Source organism: Cetorhinus maximus, chromosome 7, assembly GCF_964194155.1.
Source record: "Cetorhinus maximus chromosome 7, sCetMax3.hap1.1, whole genome shotgun sequence".
NCBI lineage: Eukaryota > Metazoa > Chordata > Chondrichthyes > Lamniformes > Cetorhinidae > Cetorhinus > Cetorhinus maximus.
In genome coordinates this window covers 145,664,002-145,688,145 of record NC_135885.1, presented here as the reverse complement: position 1 = coordinate 145,688,145, position 24,144 = coordinate 145,664,002, and the positions used below count along the sequence as shown (strand labels likewise).

The window sequence follows — 24,144 nt, the reverse complement described above, 5'->3', positions numbered from 1 at the left end:
GGAATAACGTCATGGGATCTATTATGCCAACCTGAGAGAGCAGACAGAGTCTTGGTTTAACATTTCATCTTAAAGATGACACCTCTGACAGTGCAAGACTCCATCAGTATTGTACTGGGAGTGTCACTGACCTGAGGAACTCCTGCAGTGATGTCCTAGAGCTGAGATGATTGGCTTCTAACAACCATCTTCCTTTGTGCTAGGTATGACTCCAACCAGTGGAGAGTTTTCCCATTGATCTGTTGGTTGTGGTGTTATGACCGCAGTTGATGTTATTCATTGAGCAGGAGGGATTTAACACTATCATTAACACTCCCTTTGTCTGGAGTCCATGACATCTTTGTCAAACCTCTCCTAGCTGCCACCTGTCCCTGACCTTTGCTTCACCTGCTCCACCACCTCTTAAACAGTATAAAATCCATCACATTTCTACTTCCCTTTAGCTCTGAAGAAGAGTCATACAGACTCAAAACATTAACTCTGTTTCTCTCTCCACAGGTGCTGCCCAGACCTGCTGAGTTTTTCCAGCATTTTCTGCTTTTATCCCAAAGGGAAACTTATTTTACTGATAATAATCTTTTTTTTTTGGTATTTTGAAAGCAAGAGGAAAACTACTGATCCCAGAAGCATAGAATTCCACTAACACTTTTAGGATTTTAAAATTAAAAGATTTATTGACAAGAAAAAAAACATAAACACACAAGATTAAAATTGCACAGTTGAAACAGACTTACAGAACATTCCCCAAAATAAACCCACTTGGTCAGAAGACCCAAGTAAACTACCTGGCAACAGCTCCCTTATAGATTTTTAAACATAAAAATCCACTAATATTACCCAAGGTAAAAACTGCTGTTACGTTAGTAAAAGGTATACCACACGACATCTCACTCTCTTCCACTCTGCTGTGGAACTGAAGGAAGTTCAGAAAAGGCTGTTTCCTGGAAACAAAGACTTCACTGGTTTGAAACTGGATGGCTGGTTCAAATTCACAATTTCTCTCAGCACTGAACTGGCCTCAGTATATCTGGCCCAGACAGACAACACAATCAATTAAACATCTTTCCTTAAATACCTTTTTTATCCCTTACACCTCAGACTTCATTGTCCTAAGCACCTCTTCTGACTCAACTTTTCCAAAATATAAAAATCTTTCATGTCTTCCTATTGCCTCCACTTGCAGGTCAAATAAAATTCAATAGCTTTTCCCTTGTTTACATGTGAAACCTTTGTAATTTATATAAGTCCCTTAAACTCCCTTTGAAATTTAGCAGCTGAAAAGCCAAGTCCTTACCTATCACCTAATGCAAATCTTAAAACCCAAATTATTGTAATTCTAACTTCACCATAGCCCCTCATTATACATGCATGTATCTAGTACCTTTGCCTTTCATCTCTCAGTTCCCACTGACAGGCTGTCTTTACTAACTTTGCCCCCAACCTCCACCCCACCAGTTTAATTAATCACACACACACCCTTTTTTAACAGAATACAACCATACTCTCAAAAAATATTAAAATAATAACATCCATCTTCACAGTGGGATCACTTAGTTCCACCTATAGCTCCTCATTGAACCAGCAGATTTTTCATCTGGCTTGATGGTGCTGTAGGAGTATATACTAAATACTAGGTGCTGACTGTGGTCAGATACAATTCTACTGATGCCTATGGCCTACATAGCATGGTGGTAGCGTTGTATGACCTCAGAGATGCCTGGTTTTCAGCTGTTCGATTAATACTTAATCTATTTCACTCAGCATGGTGGTAGTGTTATATGACACGATGGACTGTGACCTCAATGTGACATTCCTTACAAAGAGCGGTGAAAATTTGGAGGCCCAGCTTGTTGGTGGGACTGAGATAGTTGGATTTCCCTTGGAAATCTAACAGCACCAAGGGATCTGGATCAAAGGTTGGAAGATGAAGTTGAGATACACGTCAGCCATGATCTAATTGGACAGCAGAGCAGGCTCAAGGGGCTGAATGGCCTTGGTCTGTTCCTATGTTTTGCCACTTGTGTTCAATAATGGGAACGTAATCAGGGCATTAACTGCCACAAATTTATAGATTCTAACCTCTCCCTTCACTTAAACACTGCGACTGCCACAATAACATCTGACAAAATAATTCCATCCTGCACTCGGATTCCCTCCATGCAGTTCATTTGAGGGCAATTTCCACAACTTGTCAAACCCATAAGCAGGTGGGTGAAAATTCACTGACGGATGTATTGTTTGATCATTTCTGCTATAAAACTCAATGGCCGTTTTGCTACGTTAAAGGTGCTATATAAATGCAGGCTGGTATTGTTGAATTCTGCCATTTCTCTATTCTCTGCAATGAAAGAATTGCCCAAATTGAGCACATTAAGGATCTCCCAGCTGAAGGGATGGTTAAGTTTAGCCTCCCTTGCTCCCGTGCAGAGCTTGGGAAGTGTTTACCTTTACAAGACTTGGTCGAGGGGTCATATTTGTATCCACCTTCACATGTGCATTTGTAAGAACCCAACATGTTTTCACAATGCGCAAGTCCGCAAATCTCAGGCTCCAACCGACATTCGTCAATGTCTGAAATTAAAATGATTTTTACAAAACTTATAAAGTTATCAATTGAATTAATCTAATTTAATTAAAACGTGAAACTGGTAAGAGGTCATTATGGTTGGAATACGGTAGGCAGTGATTCTGAGCACTAATGTCTCGTGACTCGATATCCCTGTCACACCCGTGACAGGTAAACCTCTCCAACCTCTTCGGGCAGGAGTTTCAGCTCGGTGTGCGGGCGCGTGCCTGACACGCACGAGCGTGAAATAGTGCGCGGTGATGTCGGGTGAGCATCTCGACATCATCGCGCAGTATTTTGGTTGGCGGGCGCGCTCCAGAGTCGGCGGCACACCCGCTGATAATTAAGAGGGCGATCAATTCATTCCATTGAATTTTTCACGGTTGGCGGACAGGCGAATAGGCCAGGCGGCCTTTGCACTTTTAGCGACACCTCATCCACAGGTGGGGTAAAGTTTCCAACAGTGAATAAAAAAAACAATAAAAATTCTTTAAACTAATTTTTCTCCTTTCTCTGTTCATGTGACAGAGTCACATGTGGGGGACATGTTTTCCTTATTTTTCGAATCTTTATTTTTCGTTTTAAAAATCTTCAGCTCCCTGGGACAGCTCTTGTGCCTTCCAGGAGCTTTCAGTGAGTGCACTCCCACGCACGCACACACTTCAGCGCTCGCGCTCCTCCCACGCTCACCCTGGGCAGCGCTGAGGCTCCCTATGCGCTGTTTCACACTGGCTTGGCCGTTAACTGGCCAGCCAGCCTGACATCGCACTCGGGGGCCCCAATCGCAGGCAGTGGACCGTTTCACAGCCACTCCCGGGCCTGTCTGCTGTGCCCACCCAACAAGAGGAAAATCCTCCCCTTAATGTTTATCTTACACCTCCCAAACCTGCCAGGTCCACCACCAAGAAGCACAGGGGACACAAGGAAATGCCACCACCCAGCAAGTTTTCACTAGGTCACACACAAGCCTGGTCTGGGAATACATTACCGTCCTTCCATCACTCCTGGATAAAATCCTGGAGCTCCATGGATTTATTTTTTAAACTTCTTCAATCATGGACAAGATCAGCATTTATTGCCCATCCCTAATTGCCCCTTGAGAAGGTGGTGGTGAGCTGCCTTATTGAACCGCTGCAGTCCATGTGGTGTAGGTACACCCACTGTGCTGTTAGGGAGGGATTGAATGATAGAAACTCAGGCCCATTTCAGGTCTGATTTTTCTTTCCCTGGGCTCACTGCCCACTTTCTCCATCATAAACATTAATGAATGGAAAACCACAGATGTGAACCTCTGAAGTTCCAAAGTGATGAGGCTGTCCCTCCCTCCCGGAGCACAAACTCAGAGGACTCTGCCCCTTAAGGTGTCTGTCTCACCCTGACATCGTCGATTGTCCGGCTTCATGTTGAATCCTTCATTACACAGACACTGGTAACTCCCCTCCTTGTTTGTACAGGTGTGCTCACAGCCACCGTTCTGCATCATGCACTCATTAATATCTAGAGGGCAGAGAAAGACACAGAGTCAATACTAGAACCAATCACAGTGTCAATACCAGAACCAATCACAGAGTCAATACTAGAACCAATCAAAGAGTCAATACTAGAACCAATCACAGTGTCAATACCAGAACCAATCACAGAGTCAATACTAGAACCAATCACAGTGTCAATACCAGAACCAATCACAGAATCAATACCAGAACCAATCACAGAGTCAATGCCAGAACCAATCACAGTGTCAATACCAAAACCAATCACAGAGTCAATACCAGAACCAATCACAGAGACAATACCAGAACCAATCACAGTGTCAATACCAGAACCAATCACAGAGTCAATACCAGAACCAATCACAGAGTCAATACCAGAACCAATCACAGGATATTGGGATATGTAAACACTCTGCATAGAATGTCAAGGATGAAAATCTAGCCCCTTGTGGAAGTTAAAAGGAGAGCATTGGGATGGGGTGTTAGCTGAGGCTCTATGGGTAGCAATCCTACCCCAGAGTCAGGAAGTCATGGGTTCAAGTCCCACTGCAGAGACCTGTGCAGGAAACAAAACTAAGGACTAGGAGCAGAAGCTGGCCATTTGGCCCATCAAGTCACATTCACCAATTTCTAAGATCAAGCTCTTCTCTACCCTCTGCACCTTCCTGCATTATATGTGATTCCCTTCGTACCCAAAGATCAGGTGATCTCTCTCTTGAATATACTCAACAACTGACCATCCAGAACTTCCTGGGGCAGAGAATTCCAAAGACCCGGCTGACTCTTGCAGGACAGTACTGAAGGAGTGCTGCACTATCAGAGGTGTTGTCTTTTGGATGGGACATTAAACTGAAGCCCCTGGTTTGTTCTTTCAGGTGGGTGTAGAAAATCCCATAGCACCCTGTGGAAGAACTGCAGAGTTCCCCAGTGTCCTGGATAATATTTATCCCTCCATTGACTTCACCCAGAGGGATTATCCAATTGTTATAACATTGCTGTTGTCATAAGTGCTTTAATCACAGAAAATGGTTCATTCTCCAGGACTAAGAACATTCTGGAAGAATTTGTGTTTTTTAAAAGGCACTGTCCCTTAAAGGGTTAAGGCAAGGACTCGTTGCTGCTGTTCCTGGAAAAGACAGCATTTTATAAGAAAAGGTAATTAAGCAGTTTTAAAGGAGCTGGAAACCTCTTGACCTCGGTGGACTGTTTACAAAAGGGTCACATGGTGGTTTATGTCAGGGAAAAAACCTGTGCCTGGAAAACAGTGTCTCAAAACTGCTCAGCTGTTTTGCTTTGGGGGGAAAACAAGGGGGAGCAACTGCCTGGGTAAAGAATTCAGGCGTTTACAGCACAGAAGGAGGCCATTCAGCCCATCATGTCTGTGCCAGTCAACAAAGATCTGACTACACTAATCCCATTTTCCAGCGCTTGGCCCATAGCCCTGGAGGCTATGGCAATGCAAGTGAATATCTAAATACTTCTTAAATGTTACGAGAGTTTCTGACTCAACCACCCTTTCAGGCAGTGAGTTCCAGACTCCCACCACCCTCTGGGTGAAAAAATTCTCCTCAACTCCCCTCTTAACCTTCTACCTCCTACCTTAAATCTATGCCCCTTGGTTATTGACCCATCTACTAATGGAAAAAGTGCCTTGCTATCCACCCTATCTATGCCCCTCGTCATCTTTTATATACCTCTATCAGATCCCCTCTCAACCTTCACTGCTCCAAGGAAAACAACCCCAGCCTATCCAATCATTCCTCATAGCTCAGACCCTCCAGCCCAGGCAGCATCCTGGTGAATCTCCTCTGCACCCCCTCCAGTGCAATCACATCCTTCCTATACTGTGGTGAACAGGACTGTAGGCAGTACTCCAGTTGTGGCCTAACCAGCGTTTTATACAGTTCCACCGTAACCTCCCTGCTCTTGTATTCTATGCCTCGGCTAATAAAGGCAAGTATCCCACATGCCTTCTTAACCACCTTATCTACCTGCCCTGCTACCTTCAGGGATTTCTGGATATGCACACCAAGGTCCCTCTGATCTTCAGCACATTCCAGGGACCTTCCATTCATAATGTAATCCCTTGCCTTGTTAGCTCTCCCCAAGTGTATTACCTCACACTTTTCTGGGTTGAATTCCATTTACCATTGCTCTGCCCACCTGACCAGTCCATTGATATCCTCCTGCATTTTACGGCTATCCTCCTCACTATTTACCATCCTACCAATTTTCATGTCATCCACTAACTTCTTGATCATACTCCCTACTTTTAAACCCAAATCATTTATGTACACCACAAACAGCAAGGGCCCCAGCACTGAGCCCTGTGGAGCCCCACTGGAAACAGACTTCCAGTCACAGAAACATCCCTCTACCATCACCCTCTGCTTCCTGCCTCTCAGCCAATTTTGGATCCAATGTGCCACTTTGCCTTGGATTCCATGGGCTCTTACTTTCTTCACCTGTCTGCCATGAGGGACCTTATCAAAAGCCTTGCTGAAGTCCATGTAGACCACATCAAATGCATTATCCTCATCGATACTCCTGGTTACCTCCTCAAAAAATTCAAATTTGTCAAATATGACCTTCCCTTAACAAATCCATGCTGACTATCCCTGATTAATCCATGTCTCTCCAAGTGCAGATATATTCTTTCCCTCACAATTCTTTCTAGTAACTTCCCCATGACCGAGGTTAGACTGACTGGCTTGTAATTTCCTGGTCTATCCCTTTCTCTTTTTTTTTAAATAATGGGACAACGTTAGTAGTCTTCCAGTCCTCTGGCACCTCACCTGTGGCCAGAGAGGATTTTAAAATTACTGCCAGGGCTCCTGATATCTCTTCCCTTGCCTCCCTCAACAGCCTGGGATACATTTCATCAGGGCCTGTGAATTTATCCACTTTTAAGGCCACTAAACCCACTAGAATATCCTCTCTCTCGATTAATTTCCTCTAATATTTCAGAGTCCTCCACCCTGTTGTCTTTACCTGCATTGTCCTTTTCCATTGTGAAGACCGACACAAAGTATTCACTGAGGACATCTTCTGGGTCCATACACAGATTATCTCTATGTCCCTAATTGGTCCTAGTCTTTCCCTAGTTATTCTCCTGCTCTTTATATACTTAAAAAACCCTTTGGGTTTTCCTTTATTCTACCCACCAATGCTTTCTCATGCACTCTCTTAGCTTTCCTAATTTCCTTTTTAAGATCCCCCCCTACGCTTTTTACACTCCTCTAGGGACTCTGCTGTATTGAGCTCTCAGTATCTGTCATAAGCTTCTCCTTTTTTCTTAATCCTAACCTTTATGTCCCTTGACATCCAGGGTTCTCCAGACTTGGTCCCCCACTTTGTCTTTACGGGAACATATTTGCCCTGTACTCTCGCTATTTCCTCCTTGAATGCCTCCCACTGCTCTGACACAGTTTTATCTGTAAGTAGCTGCTCCCGGTCCAATTGGGCCAAATCGTATCTCATCTCAGTAAAATTAGCCTTTCCCCAGTTTAGAACTTTTATTCCCGGTCCGACCTTATCCTTTTCCATAACTATCCTAAATCTAACTGAGTTATGATCACTATCTCCAAAACACTCCCCTACTGATACATCTTCCATCTGCCCGGGTTCATTTCTGAATATTAGGTCCAAAACTGTCCCCTCCCTTGTTGGGCTTTCTACATACTGGCTGAAAAGTTCTCCTGGATGCAACTTAAGAATTTTGCTCCCTCACTACCTTGCACACTAAAACTATCCCAGTTAATATTTGGGTAGTTAAAATCCCCCATATTACTGCTCTGTTATTCTTACACTTCTCTGAAATTTGATGACATATTTGACCCTCTATCTCTCTCGGACTGTTTGGGGGCCTATAGCACACACACAACAGTGTGTTTGCCCCTTTTGTGTTTTTTACTTCTACCCATTTGGCCTCATTTGATGATCCCTCCAATATATCATCCCTTCTCACTGCTATAATTGATTCCTTGATCAATATTGCAACCCCCCACCCAACTCTTCTTCTATCCCCCTCTCTATCTCGTCTGAATACCCTATAACCAGGAATGTTGAGCTGCTAATCCTGCCCATCTTTGAGCCAAGTCTCGGTCATAGCTATGACATCATATTCCCACATGCCTATCTGTGCCCTCAGCTCACTGTCTTATTCCTCAGGCTCCTTGCATTAAAATATATTCCATTTAGCTTTGCTAAACTCACTTCTTTCTTATCCAGCCTATGTTTCCTCTGCCTTCCACACTCACTCACTAGTGTTTTAACTTCTAATTCCATCTCAGCTTCTCTCCCCTCTGAACTACTTTTCAGGATCCCATCCCCCCACCAATTTATTTTAAATCCACCCCAACAGCATTAGCAAACCTCCCCACGAGGATGTTGGTCCTGTTCCTGTTCAGATGTAACCCGTCCAACTTGTACAGGTCCCACCTCCCCCAGAAACAGTCCCAATGTCCCAGGAATCTAAAGCCCTTCCTCCTGCACCATCTCTCTAGCCACGCCTTCATCTGGACTATCCTTCTGTTCCTCTGCTCACTATGCGTGGCACTGGGAGTAATCTGGAGATTACTATTTTTGAAGTCCTGCTTTTCAATATTCTACCTAATTCCCTAAAGTCTGCTTGCAGGACCTCATTTATCTTTCTTCCTGTGTCATTGGTCCCAACATGGACCATGACCTTTGGCTGTTCACCCTCCCCCTTCAGAATGTCCTGTAGCCGTTCAGTGACATCCTTGACCCTGGCACCTGGGAGGCAACACACCATCCTGGAGTCACATCTACGGCCGCAGAAATGCCTGTCTACTCCCCTCACTAACCCCTTCTACTATTGCCCTTCCACACTTTTTCCTCCCCACCACTGAGCAGCTGGACCACCCACAGTGCCATGGCCTTGGCTCTGTTTGGCCTCCACAGAGGAACCGTCACTCTTGCTGTTTTGCAAGGCCAAAAAATGGTTTGTGAGTGAGATACACTCGGGGGATTCCCTCACTACCTGCCTGGTCCCCTTCTTCTGTCTGGCGGTCACCCATTCTCTCTCTGCTTACACATCCTTAAACTGCGGGGTGACCACATCCTGAAACGTGCTGTCCATGAACCTCTCAGCCTCGTGAATGCACTATAGTGCCCCCAACTCCAAAACCCGGAGCTCGACTCACTCCAGTCAGAGGCACCTCCTGCACATGGTCACCCAGACCGCTGGGAGCGTCTAGGATTTCCCACATAGCACAGGACGTGCAAACCACTGGACTGAGCTCCTCAGACATATATTAACTAAATAGAATATGTACCCTTGCTTTTGTTTTACCCTTACTCCTACTTGAGTATAGGCTAGATGCTGGATCCTCTAGATAGACCAGATCGCCAGATGCTGCTGACTGCCTGTCCCAGGGTCCTCCTCTCACACTCCCCTCTAGGGATAAGGGGGAAGTGTTGATAGACTGTCAGTACTTAAAGGCACCCGGAACTGGATGAGATGCATCCAAGGATATTGAAGGAAGTAAGAGTAGGAATTGCAGGAGCACTGGCCATAATCTTATACTCAGGGGAGATGCCAGAGGACTGGAGAATTGCAAACATTACGCCCTTGTTCAAAAAAGGCTGTAAGGATAAGCCCAGCAATTACAGACCAGTAAGTTTAACTTCAGTGGTGGGGAAGATTCCAGAAACAATAATTCAGGATAGAATTAGTAGTCACATGGAAAAATATGGGTTGATAAGGAAGAGTCAGCATGGATTTCTAAAGGGGAAATCATGTTCAACTAACTTGCAGGAGTTTTTTGAAGAGGTAACAGAAAAGATCGATGAGGGTAATGCTGTTGATGTGGTGTACATGGACTTTCAAAAGGCATTTGACACAGTGCCACACAACAGACTTGTGAGAAAAGTTATTGCTCATGGAATAAAAGGGACAGTAGCAACATGGATACAAAATTGGCTGAAAAATAGGAAGCAGAGAGTAATGGTCAATGGATATTTTTCAGGCTGGTGAAAGGTTTGTAGTGGAGTTCCCCAGGGGCGGGTATTAGGATCCTTGCTTTTCTTGATATATATATTAATGATCTAGATCTTGGTGTGCAGGGGACAATTTCAAAGTTTGCGGATGATACGAAGCTTGGGAGTGTTGTGAATTGCGAGGAAGATGGTGTGGAACTTCAAGAGGACATAGACAAGTTGGTGGAGTGGGCAGATAGGTGGCAGATGATGTTAAATGCAGAGAAGTGTGAGGTGATGCATTTTGGTAGGAAGAACATGGACAGACAATATAAAATAAGGGGTGGAATTTTGAAGGGGGTGCAGGAGCAGAAAGACCTGTATGTAAATGTTCATAGATCATTAAAGATGGCAGGACAGGTGGAGAGAGCAATCAATAAAGTATATAGTATCCTGGGCTTTATTAATAGGGGCATAGAGTACAAGAGCAGGGAGGTTATGCTGAGCTTATATAAGACACTCATTAGACCTCAGCTGGAATATTGTGTATGGTTCTGGGAGCCACACTGTAGGAAAGATGTGAACACATTGGAAAGAGTGCAGAAGAGGTTTACAAGAATGGTTCCAGGGATGAGAAACTTCAGCTATGAGGATAGATTGGAGAGGTTGAGACTGTTCTCCTTGGAGAGGAGAAGGATGAGAGGAGATTTGATAGAGATGTTCAAAATCATGAGGGGGCTGGACAGGGTAGAAAGGGAGAGGCTGTTCCCACTCGTAAAAGGATCAAGAACGAGAGGGCACAGATTTAAAGTGATTTGCAAAAGAAGCAAATGTGATGTGAGGAAAGACTTTTTCACACAACGAGTGGTTTGGGTTTGGAATGCACTGCCTGGAAGTGTGGTGGAGGCAGGTTCAATCGAGGCATTGTTAGATGATTATTTGAATAGAAACAATGTGCAGGGTTACGGGAAAAAGGCAGGGCAAAGGCACTAGGTCATAATGCTCATTTGGAGAACCGGTGCAGACACAATGGGCCGAATGGCCTCCTTCTAGTCCATTAAGATTTTGTGATTCTATAAAGTGTGAGGAGTAACAGACAGAATGGAATGGAAGAAAGGGCTCAATGGGTTGAATGGCCTCCTCAAGATTCAATGCATTATATTCTCACTTCTCTTCCTTTTTTGAAACCAGGACAAGTCAGGATGTTATCGGCACAAAGGTTACCCAGGTCGAAGTGAATCTTTCGCTGTCCAGACAGAGTACTTAGTGAACCTAAGAAATTCAATGTACAGAGAGAGGCCCTTCGTTCCATCATACCTGTGTTTGCTCTTTGAAGGAGCTATCCAATTAGTCCCATGCTCCTTCCACATAGCTGTTTACCAGGTCCAGCAGTACAGTTCAGTAATAGATTCACAGTCCTCTGTCAGGCTACGCGACACATACTGTACCTTGCTCACAGGAACTGCCTTTCCAGCCTGGTTTACAGATGCATTTAAAAGCTCCCTGACCATCTTCACATTGTTCATAACCCTTCAGACTGCAGGGCTGTGGGGAACACTGATTCGGGATATCTACAAACCAAGCACAAAGTGAGAAACTGGGATGGTACCATTTCCAATGGGACTGTTACAGACCTGGGGGTTTCATACCTCACAGCGTCTTTACAGATCAAAGCAAGTTCAACTGGATTTAACATTACATTTTCTATTGTCTTCACACGGTGTCACAATTAAATTCTTGTAATACGATACAAGCAGAGCCCGGGAGGGAGTTGCGATGCCGGAGATCAGTGAGTTATGCGTATCAACAATGAAACAATACGAAAAGGAGAGGAGCCCAAACACATTCATCCTGATTTACTAGACTGTGCACACTCCATCCCTCATCGAGTGGCAAGAGTAAATCCCAGGGCAGAAAAGATCGATCAAACAGAACGGTTTAGGCTTATAATGTAGGAGGACATAATGGGGCATAACAGAGGGAGTGATGCACTGTCAGAGGGTCAGTACTGAGGGAGTGCTGCACTGTCAGAGGATCAGTACTGAGGGAGTGCTGCACTGTCAGAGGGTCAGTACTGAGGGAGTGCTGCACTGTCGGAGGGTCAGTACTGAGGGAGTGCTGCACTGTCGGAGGGTCAGTACTGAGGGAGTGCTGTACTGTCAGAGGGTCAGTACTGAGGGAGTGCTGCCCTGTCAGAGGGTCAGTACTGAGGGTGTGCTGCACTGTCAGAGGGTCAGTACTGAGGGAGTGCTGCACTGTCAGAGGGTCAGTACTGAGGGAGTGCCACACTGTCAGAGGGTCAGTACTGAGGGAACACTGCACTGTCGGAGGGTCAGTACGGAGGGAGTGCCGTACTGTCGGAGGGTCAGTACTGAGGGAGTGCCGCACTGTTGGAGGGTCAGTACTAAGGGAGAGATGCACTGTCGGAGGGTCAGTACTGAGAGAGCGCCGCACTGTTGGAGGGTCAGTACTGAGGGAGTGCCACACTGTCGGAAGGTCAGTACTGAGGGAGCGCCGCACTGTCGGAGGGTCAGTACTGAGGGAGCGCCGCACTGTCGGAGGGTCAGTACTGAGGGAGTGCCACACTGTCGGAGGGTCAGTACTGAGGGAGTGCCACACTGTCGGAGGGTCAGTACTGAGGGAGTGCCGCACTGTCGGAGGGTCAGTACTGAGGGAGTGCTGCACTGTCGGAGGGTCAGTACTGAGGGAGTGCCGCACTGTCGGAGGGTCAGTACTGAGGGAGTGCTGCACTGTTGGAGGGTCAGTACTGAGGGAGTGCCGCACTGCCAGAGGGTCAGTACTGAGGGAGTGCCGCACTGTCAGAGGGTCAGTACTGAGGGAGTGCTGCACTGTCGGAGGGTCAGTACTGAGGGATCGATGCAATGACCCAATGCTTATTTTACATGCAAAACTTGAGACGCAAACATCGGACTTTCACCTCATGAGCTTTGGACTCAGGCACCGAGGGAATACAATTTGCCATCCTGCCTCATTACACTGAGGGATGTTATCGGTAACTTACTGTGAACACATGTCAAAAGGTTAGGATTTCTTGCGCTGATGGGTCCATACTTTCTCAGGCAATCTGTGGGTAAAAACAGCAAAAATTTTTCATGAGTAGGAACTACAGCCCAACATCGATCACAAAAAACAGCTATAAAGTAACATTTTGTTCTGTCAAATCATCCAAACAATCAGACTAGATTTCAAACAATTTAAAAAGCCTCAAAAAATCATTCCGCATTCTAAAAGTAACCTTGCCCTGCCCTATTATAAAATATCCCGAGTGAAATCCAACGTAAATGTTGCAGACGTTAGAGAAACACTTACCCCATGACCGAATCCATCAGAGTGTGAACGCTTTTCCTTGGATTCCATTTCTTTTCTACGTTTATTGTCCAAGGAATTTCACTTACCGACAGTGTGGAGTGTCAGGAAGAGATATTAATGTATATAATGTTATTGGAGATTAATTTTTTTAAATAGAGGTTTAGTCTGTGTGTGTAAATTGGATTAAAACCATTAGTCTGTGTGCTTTGATGCATAGAAAAAAGTAATGTTTGTAATGGTAATTAGATAAACATGGGCGGCAATTTGCATCTTTAAATAGACCATTCAAAGCCTGGGGGTGAATTTGTGCACCTAGCTAGGAGACACCAAGCAAAATGTTTATATTACTAATAAAATTGGCACAATGAAAGGGGTTTTATTGTTTGAAGAGGTGGTGTTAAAAGGGTTTGGTGATACAATGAGAGTTTGCATTCAAAGGGAAGGCTAGGTATAACCTGAGAGGAGTTTGTGTGTGCAGGTCAGAGGCATGTAAGATCTAAGCCTGTAAGCCTACAACTGTCTGCAAAGGAACCAAATTCAAAGGTACCTCATTTTGAATTTGTGAGGTTAAAATGCTTTGCCTGGTGTCTGGTTTAAGTCTATTGGTTATTGTTGCCTTAGTGGAGATTCGTTTGTGAATTTGTTAAAAGTTATGATAGTAGTAATTTGTAGCCATGTGTATGTGTTTAATTTGTTGTAAATTAATAAATGTTTCATTTATTTTGATATAAAAACCTCTCAAGAACTGGTGGTCTTATTCCTGAATTTAGAGCTGCAACTCGAAACCTACCAATTGAAAATATAGGTTATGACAGTTGTTTAAAGTTTCCCTCTGAGTTTTTAAATAGCTCAGCCTTTACAAACTGCTCTGTCATAACAGGAGTCTCTCCCACACCGACAGTGCAGAATCTCTCACACACCAACAGTGCAGAATCCCTCACACATCAGGAAATCATACCTTATGTTACCAACTCTGCTTGGATTGATTCCTGGAGAACTTTGTAGAACATCGGAAATAGCAATCAGTGGAAGGTGATTCCCATAGTGCCATAAAATCTGTCACTCTCTGCCCTGTATATGCTCAATGGCTGAGTATCCACAGCCTTCTGTGGCAGAGAATTCCAAAGATTCGCTACCGTCTGAGTGAGGAAATTTCTTCTCCTCTCAGTCTGAAATGATTGTTCCTTTATCCTGGGGTTGGGATCCCGAGTTCTAGATTCCCCAGCCAAGCAGAAACAAGTCTCTCAGCATCTACCCTGTCAAGTCCTCTGAGAATTTTATTCAGCTCATTGAGATCACCTCTCATTCTCCTAAACTCCAGAGAATATAGGTCTTTCTACTCAATCTCCAGTGCTTGGACAATCCTGTCTTTCCAGCATCAATCCAGTGAAGCTTTGCTGCACTCTTTCCAAAGCAAGTATATCCTTCCTTAGATAAAGAGACCAGAACTCTACACACAATTTCAGTCGTGATCTTCACCCTTTCATCTCTTTATTTATCCAATTTCCTTTTGAAGGTTTCTATTGAATCTGCTTCCACCGCCCTTTCAGGCAGCACATTCCAGATCACAGCAACTCACTGCGTAAAAAATTCCCCTCATCTCCCTCCACCCCCCGGGTTCTTTTGCAGATTGTTTTAAATCTGTGTCCTCTGGTTACTGATCAACTGAGCTGCATTACTGTTAAAATTGGCTGGTCCTGACTTAATCGCCTGTGAACTCTTCAATATGGAAATGACGCAAGTGTTTTCAACACTTGCTCCCACACAGTGTGAGGGGATCTTAGGAAATCAATGATTAATATTGTACATTCCAGACAGCCGCTCTTTGGCTGCTTTAAGGTCGGGGCCCGAGACTTTCGGATTCCAGGTGTATATTTGACCTTCATCAACATTCTGTAACAACCCAGTGGATAAAGCTTTGTTTGCAGATGTGACAAACTGTTAGAACGGTCATCACCAAATTTCCACACGTTAGGGGTCATTTCGCTTTTGTACAAAGTGTAAAATGGACAATCGTGAATCTGCTGCCCCTTTCAAATCTCCCCTCATTTTCAGTCCCATTGAAATGAAAGGAACAGACTGATAGGTGACCCGATCAAGGTCTTTATAAACGGGTTGGATGGGGTACATGTGGAGATGATGGTTCCACTTGGAGGGGGCGCAAAACTAGACGCAATTTAATGTAAGGTTGTTGCTAATGTGAACATCCGAACGTACGAATTAGGAGCAGGAGTAGGCCATTCGGCCCCTCGAGCCTGCCCCACCATTCAATAAGATCATGGCCGATCTGATTGTGGTCTCAACTCCACATTCCTACCTACCCCTTGTTAGTCAAGAATCTATCTACCTCTGCCTTAAAAATATTTAATGATCCGCCGCTTTCTGGGGAAGAGAGTTCCAAAGACTCATGACCCTCTGAGAGAAAAAATTCTTCTCATCTCCGTCTTAAATGGGAGACCTCTTATTTTTAAACTGTGTCCCCTAATTCTAGTCTCTACCACAAGGGGAAACATCCTTTCATCAACCATCCTGTCAAATCCTCTCAGAATCTTATATGTTTCAATAAGATCACCTCTCAATCCTCAATAATTCAGGAGGAACTTCTTTACCCAGAGAGCGGTGAGAATGTGGAACTCGCTACCACAGGGAGTGGTTGAGGTGAATAGTACAGATACATTTAAGGGGGAAGCTGGATAAACACACGAAGGAGAAAGGAATGGAAGGAAATGTTGATAGGGTGAGATGAAGAGGGGGTGGGAGGAGGCTCGTCTGGAGCATAAACACCAGCATGGACTAGATGGGCCAAATGGCCTGTTTCTGTGCTGTAAATACTCTGTAACCGTTGGTCTGGTAATTATTTGTTTCGGAGTGACAAGCCCAACTTTGGGGCAGGGGTTGGAACGAGGTGACAGTTGTGGCCAATGCACTCAGTGTCACCCAATGATTAAATCATCACAACCCCAGAACTCCACTGAGTTAGACTTTGAAGCTACCACCCTGAACGAACGCGGATCAGTCGCTTGTTTATAGAAACCGCCCAATCTTAACTCCACTACAATGGGACATAGAAAGTCTTTTCCACAGCATTTGAGCCTCTGTCAGCAGGTTAAAATCTATCACTGGCTGTGCAAAATGATTTCCAAAACTTTGTTTGATACAAAGAGTGAACTTACCCACATATTTTGGATAGAAGTATTCCTGTGGAGAGAAAAGGCATTATATCAAATGTGAGAGGAAAGGCATCAAATATCTGACAATATTAACACTACAGTAAAAGAATAAATAAAGCCAAATAATCAGAGGCTGGCACATCGAGGATAACCAGGGCGAGATTACTCACCCCAGGAGCTTCTGGGGATTCAGGAGCTCTCACACTCAGATAACCACGTACAAAAAAAGAAACATCCTGCATTTATATAGCGCCTTTCACAACTTCTCAAGGCACTTTACGATTAAGCAATTATTTTGGAAGTGTAGTGGCTTTTTTTTATTCTTTCACGGGATGTGGGCATCGCTATCAGGGCAGTGTTCATTGCCCATCCCTAACTGCCCTTGAGGAGGAGTTGCCTTCTTGAAAAGCTGCAGTCCGTGTGGGGGAGGTCCCCCTGCAGTGCTGGTAGATCAGAACTGCAATGTCAGACGCCAAGGTTTATAACTGCGGACATGAGACAAATCTCCCCAGAAAATATACCATCCTCGTCCAAGGGTGTCTCAGGATGAATTACAGTTTGGAAGCTTTAACTAAAAGAGATACTTCCAGAGAATTGAGAGCCAAAAAAGTGTCACATATTCTATCTGGAGCCCAGTCACAGACAGATAATGTAAGGATACGTCTAGAATAAAAAATATAAATTATGGGAACAGTATGTTAACAAACAACTCACCAAGGCTCCTTAGGCAGCACCTTCCAAACCCACGACCTCTACCATCTAGAAGGACAAGGGCAGCAGATAGATGGGAATATCACCACCTGCAAGTCCCGCTCCAAGTCACTCACCATCCTGACTTGGAAATATATCACCGTTCCTTCACTGTCACTGGGTCAAAATCCTGGAACCCCCTCCCTAACAGCACAGTGGGTGTACCTACACCACATGGACTGCAGCGGTTCAAGAAGGCAGCTCACCACCACCTTCTCAAGGGTGATTAGGGGTGGGAAATAATTGCTGCCCTGCCAACAATAGCCACATCACATGAATGAATAAAAAAACAGTGACTACACTTCAAAAGTAATTGGGGTACATAAGGGTGATTCAAGAAAAGGAGCCCTGACTGAAAATACAACAGATCAGTAGCATTAACTGCAGCTGTAAGTTCAAGTGTGAACATTGCTGTGAGTTCAGGAGAGGTGAATGCAATACATGAGAGTTATAAAGAATTCTTATTGAGAGGAGAAGTAACCTTTTATCCCTCAAATGAGACAGCTAAACCTACAATCGTATGCAGAGATATGAGAGCCACTGGAACACTTTTGCTGGGGAAAGGTATAAACTTTTCCCCAAGAGCACATTAAAACCCAAAGTTTTAATAAATGGCATTCGCAGGGGGTATATACCCATACCTTTGTATCGGGTGCACTTGGAGTGTGACCTAATGTCTGGTGTTATGAAAGGGGTAAAGTCCTAGTGATACAATGGAAAACTTACATTCAAAGGGAAAGCTAGGTATATAAAGAAAGGAGTTTGTGTGTAAGGGAGAGGCACTTAAGACCTAACCAGCCTGTACGCCTACAACCAACTTGCAAAGGAACCTCATTTGGAATTCATAAGGTCAAATGTGCTTTACCTGGTATCTATTTCAAGTCTATGGGTTACTGTTGCCTTAGTGGAGATTTACCTGGGGGCTGATTAATTTGGGGATTTGTTAAAAAGTTATTATAGTAGCAATTTGTAGCCATATGTATGTGTTTAATTTGTTGTGATATTAATAAATGTTTAACTTAGTTGTATATAAAAACCATGAGACTCAGTGGTCTTATTCCTGCTGAATTCAAAGTCTGCATCTCAAAATTACAAATTTCAAAAATGGGTTATGACAGTTGTTTCAAATTTCCCACTGGGATTTACACAGCTCAAACTTTACCATCGGTTGTGTCATAATATAAAACAATATCACCATAGAGAGGAGGATAAGGAGCAGGTATGTCAGATAGTGAGGACAGCAGAGGATGGAAGAGACAGTTCCCAAATTGAACCTCCTACTACCTGGTTAGCTAACTGAAATATTCGGATAGTTAGACATTATTTTTTCATACCTAGAAGCTGGAGGAAAAGGTTCCAGGAATTTTTCCAGTAAGATCTAGTGAGATTACTTACAGAATTTAAAGAAATCTGTAGGGAGAAACCAGGATGTACAAGCTTAGCCATACACGATGTGGATGTAGGAGAATGGTCTCCTGAAAAAACAGCATCCTTCTTGCTTAGGGCCAGAGAAACAGGCTCAGGTAAAAGCAGAGATCCAGTACATGTTAGAAAATCACCTTACTGAACCCAGCCAAAGCAGCTGGATTCCCCCTGTTGTGTTAGTGCCTAAACCAGATGGTTCGACCAGATTCTGTATAGACCACAGAAAAGTCAATGCAGTAACAAAAGCAGATTCCCACCTAACTCCTCGCTTGACAGAGTTGGCCATGCCATGTTTCTTACCGAAATAGATCTGTTAAAGGGATATTGGCAGGTTCCTCTAACAACCTGTGCTAAATAAATTTCGGCCTTTGCCATGCCAGATGGTCTTTCCCAATGCCGAGTGACATCATTCGGGCTAAAAAGCAACTTTTCAGAGGCAAATGGATCACATGGTTTACCTTGATGATGTACTGATGTATAGTGACACTTGGAAACAACACCTGAGACAGCTAGAAGCCCGGTTTAAAAACTACAATCAGCTGATTTGGTAATAAACCTTTCCAAAAGTGAATTCGCAAAAGGATGAGTAACTTATCCAGGGCATACTGTAGGGTGAGGACAAGTGCTACCAAGAACAGCGAAAGTACAAGCATTGGCGGAGTTCCCTGCCCTAAAACTAAGCAGGAGATCATGAAGTTTTTGCAGATCTGTGGGTTTTACTGCAAATTTGTACCAAATTTCAGCACTATAGCTGCCCCACTGACAGACTTGTTACAAAAGAAAGCCAAGGTAGTGCAATAGGGGGACTGCCAGGCACCTTTGGAAAGGCTGAAAGCAATTTTGATCAATGAACCAGTGTTGAATGCTCCAAGTTTCACTAAGCTCTTCAAAGTAGCAACTGATGCTGTGAGCTGGGGGGTCGGTACTGTCCTGTTACAAGAAGATGAATCAGGCATAGAAAGGCCATTGGGATACTTTCCCAGGAAGTTGAATTGACACCTAAAACAATACTCTGGAAAAGGAAACCCTGGGCAAGCTATCAGCTCTTAAGCATTTTGACATGTATGTCCACCATGGAAGCAGAGACACACTGGTATATACTGATCATAACCCCTTGGCCTTTGTGGAAAAATTTAATAACCAAAACGCTAGACTATTTAGATGGAGTTTATCATTACAGCCTTATCACTTAGAGATTTTCCCCATTGCAGAGACAAACAATGTAATTGCTGATGCTTTGTCTAGAATTGAACTTTGCTTTAAATTTGCTAAAGGCCAAAATGATACAGAGAATAGCTGCATTAGTTTTCTATGTAAAGTGAATGAATGAGAGTGTGGGTGTGTGTTAGTATTTTTGTGTTATGTTTTATTACACTCTGTAATGGAACATATATAAATACGGCGTCCCATTTCTCCAGGGTGGGAAGTGTCATGGACATTTTAATCATGGAAAGTGGTTCATCTTCAAGGGCTAAGAACATTCTGGAAGAATTTGTGTTTTAAAAGACACTGTCCCTTAAAGGGTTAATGCAGGACTCTGATTGCTGCTATTCCTGGAAAAGCATCCTTTTACAAGAAAGCAGTTTAAAAAACACTGTCAACCTCTTGACCCGGGTAAACTGTGTACAAAGAGTACATGGGTTTTATGGCTCTGAAAAAAGACCTTGCCTGGAAGACTGTTTTAAAAGTGGGTTTTGGTTTTGCTTTGAGAAAAGGACCAACTGCTTGAGAAGGAAGACAGCAGCATTTTGCAGCCCAGAGTCAGTTCACAACTGGAAGGGAATATAAGCTGCTCCTGAGATGCTCTACGTGCTGGAATAGAGTATCCGCGAGTATTCCTCAAGTCTACCTGAAAAGCAATACCAGAGTCGCTGATTCTTTCGGGGAGCTGTGCTGAGAGACCAACCATATAACCTGGATGCGATTTCAAGAACTCCTCCGTGTGTGTGTGTGTGTGTGAAAGAATTAGGGTATCTTGAAAAAGTAATTAGCATAGTTTCATATTCCATACTGTATGTTGATAAGCTTCGCTTTCCTATTTGACAAGACTGGTTTTGTAATAAACTAATAAGTGTTGTTTATTGAAATAAGCCTGGTTAAAATCTCTTTTATTCTGGGTAACAGTAGTTGAAGGTAAACAATTGGCCATTTTGGTGAGTAAATTAAACTTTTAAGCTAATGGTCCGACCTGTAGAGTGGTGGGGCTAGAGAAACCGCGCACTCTTCCCATCCTGGCCGTACTGTGGCACTTTGTGAAGGTGACCACAAGGCAGCATTCCCACAGAAAGAAGAATTTTACAATCATTGAATCATCGACTAGCCCAGCTCTTTCAGCCTTTAGGGAAGGATATCTGTCATCCTTATCCCACCTGGTTATATACGTGACTGCAAACCCACATCAATATCATCAGCTCTTTACCAGCCCAGAAAACCACTCAATCAGATGAAAAGGGGGCAAATTGAGATTGTTCAAGAAATACTAATCTTCAGAGTCCCACCCATTTTTATTGCAAATTTCAGGCTCCCAGGATGAAATGTCAAGTTTTCTCCTTCATCTAGCAACCTTGACCTCTCTGTGCCACTGACTCTGACCCCTTGCACATCCCCTTCCTCCTGTCACTCCAGCATTTGTGGCCGTGCCTTCAGCTGCCTGGGCTCCAAGCCCTGGAATTCCCTCCCTAAACCTCTTCAATGTTCCCGTCCTCCTTGAACCTCATCTCGTTAGCCTTTTGGTCACCTCTCCTTCCAGTTGCCTCGGTGACGCAGCCTCGAGATTTCCCCTTTCGTCTCTGTGATGTGCTGCGGGATATTAATTCCCTTTTTCCATTAAAGGTGTTCTATAAATGCAACTTGTTGGGATCCTTTAAAGCTGACAAAACAAACTGTGAAACAATAAAAGGGTGTATCATCCTACATACTACCAGCAGAACCAACTGCATTGGAGTTTGTTCTACATTAGCAGGTCTGAGTATCTTCGCAGCATTGTTCTTTTTTAAAAATCTGTCCACGGGATGTGGGCTTCGCTGGCTGGGCCAGCATTTATTGCCCATCCCTAGTTGCCCTTGAGAAGGTGGTGGTGAGCTGCCTTCCTGAACCGCTGCAGTGTGTGCTGTAGGTACACCCACAGTGCTGTTAGGGCCTAGGTCGATTCCTTTTGATATAACTGAGTGAATTGCTGGGGCCATTTCAGGGGGCAGTTAAGAGTCAACCACATTGCTGTGGGTCTGGAGTCACAGGTAGGCAGATGGCATTCCTTAAAGGGACATTAGTGAACCAGATGGGTTTTTACGATAATCGGCAATGGTTTCACGGTCATCATCAGACTTTTAATTCCAGGTTTTTATTGGATTAAAATTTCACCATCGGCCATGGTGGGATTTGAACCCGGCTCCCCAGAGCATTACTCTAGGTCTCGGGATTACTAGGCCAGTGACAATCCCAGTATGCCCCCACCTCCCAATAATATGTGAATAGATGTATTATACCCCATAATGCACAATTCTGCTGATATCGAGTGATCCCTTCAAGGAAACGCTTCTTCAAGCAAAGGCTGGAATTCTCTTCCACAAAAAAGCAGTTAATGCCAGCTCCATTAATCTTACATCTAAGGTCAGTAGGTTTTGCTAATCAAGAGACCATGGAGGCAAAGCGGCTGGATAGAGTTTCAGATACAGATCAGCTCTGATCACAGTGAACAACAACAGAACAGGCTCAAGGGGCTGAATGACCTCCTCCTGTTCCTATCTTCCAAAGCCTATGTTAAAGCAGCTTTGGGTTAATTAAAGAGCATCAAGAATTTTAATTAAAGAGAAGTTAGAATGTTTGCTCTTGGAACTGAGAGCTGATGTTAGTGACAGAACCACAGCCCTTCGCATTTTGGTGACATTATTCTTACTGTAAATTACAGTTTGTTTTAACACTGACATGCCAGCTACAATTTGGAGAATTGCTGCAAGGAGCCAGAGATTTAGCTGGGCATGAATCAAACATTCCTCCACTGAAAGTGTTGACACAATCACAGACAAGCAGCAAAAAATGTCAGAAAAAATTATGAAGTTCGCTGGGAAGCCTGACTATCAACTGTTCCTTGATATTTATTTAAAGGATGCCTTGTTTGTGGCCTTGACTGTGGGAACACATGCAAGACTCCTACAGTGACAAACTCTGAAATGTAACTTGCACTGCTCCAATGAAGCACACGGTAGTTTGTTAAAGCAGTTATTTCTATGCAACAAAAAACATTTTTTTTTAAAAAAAAGGCTTGGAAAGCAAGACAGCTTTGGAAATAATGAGTCCCGTGTCCCACACACCAAGAGGTCGACCCTCACAGGGGCACGGGTTGACTGACATCTCCTGGGCACAAGTCCAACTGCTTTCACTCAATTTAAATGTGAAAGTGAAGAATTTGCGGCGTTTGCCCCTCTCGGATTATGTAACCCAGACTGAAAGGCTGGACTGTTAGTGTCCCAGTGACAGTTTCACATCTCTGCATGAACATAGCTACACACACACACACATCACAGGGTGAGGGACAGAAGCTTGGGGGGAATAAAACCCGTCCTAAACTGGCCAACTCCTGGCAGTAAGGACTGGGGGGTGGGGGAATATTCTCTACCGTTTCTGGGTCGTTCTCGAAGACCTCCCTGGCCTCTTCCTTGTTACAGGATTCCTCCACACACTCTCGCTCCAAGTGACCCTGTTTGGTCTCCTCAAAGACGTGGTTCGCCCGTTTGATCCGATTGAGGAAGCTGGAAGCAGCTCTCTGTGACAAGACTAGACAAAGAAAGAGGGAGTGAGTGAGAGACAGAGAGAGAGAGGGAGATAGTGAGAGGGAAAGAGAGAGCTAGGGAGAGAGAGAAATTCAGAGTCAGAGATAGAGACAGGGAGAGAGAGTCAGAGGGAGAAAGAGAGAAAGTCAGAGATATAGTCAGGGAGAGAGAGAGAGAGAGAATCAGAGAGTATGAGACTCAGGAAGAGAGAGACAAACAGAGAGGGACAGACTGTCCCGGTTGAAGAGCTCACTTACACTGCCAGGAGTCTGGGCTGAGGAGTAGCAGCAGGAACAGGGTGCCCAGCATCTTGTGTCGCTCAGATTGCCGGCCACTTCTCAGCTCTACCTCTCTCAGTCTGCACCAATTAGCAGAGAGAGTAAAAGCAGAGTAAACATTACAACATCTACATTCATCACCTCTTTAACTCTTCCCTCACACAGAGATTACAGCAACAAGCTCAGACACAGTCTCTACGTCAACTGGCAGCATCGCAGGAATGAGGAACCTGGACATGTGGGAGAACAGGAGATTGTGAATAGATAGTGAAGCAGGCTGTGAAGCAGATTGTGAAGCGGATTGCTCTTCTTTTGTTCTGGAGCCGTGGCCTGGCCACGAGTTTAATTGTCCTGACAATAGAGAGGCTGCATTCCTCAACCTGGGGACACGGTGGACACCAGCATATATCACCCCAAACCTCCCCC

At 44.3% G+C, this 24,144-nt stretch overlaps 1 protein-coding gene across 2 annotated transcripts in view; it reads right to left on the bottom strand.

Annotated features, from left to right (window-relative positions):
• The window catches only part of LOC144683061 (growth arrest-specific protein 6-like), a 35,216-nt gene extending 11,351 nt beyond the window's left edge, over nucleotides 1–23,865 (bottom strand). The window contains exons 1-7 of one of the 2 annotated variants that reach the window (XM_078546075.1): nucleotides 23,698–23,865; nucleotides 23,287–23,444; nucleotides 16,500–16,524; nucleotides 13,019–13,081; nucleotides 11,445–11,567; nucleotides 3,941–4,063; nucleotides 2,446–2,571 (exon numbers count right to left, since the gene is read on the bottom strand). In XM_078546075.1, coding sequence (XP_078402201.1) covers nucleotides 2,446–2,571; nucleotides 3,941–4,063; nucleotides 11,445–11,567; nucleotides 13,019–13,081; nucleotides 16,500–16,524; nucleotides 23,287–23,444; nucleotides 23,698–23,749 — 670 coding nt within the window. In that variant the 5' untranslated portion in view covers nucleotides 23,750–23,865. Of the gene's footprint in view, nucleotides 1–2,445; nucleotides 2,572–3,940; nucleotides 4,064–11,444; nucleotides 11,568–13,018; nucleotides 13,082–16,499; nucleotides 16,525–23,261; nucleotides 23,445–23,697 lie in introns of both variants that reach the window. The other variant, XM_078546074.1, reaches the window with a different exon arrangement.
• Nucleotides 23,866–24,144: the final 279 nt, after the last annotated feature.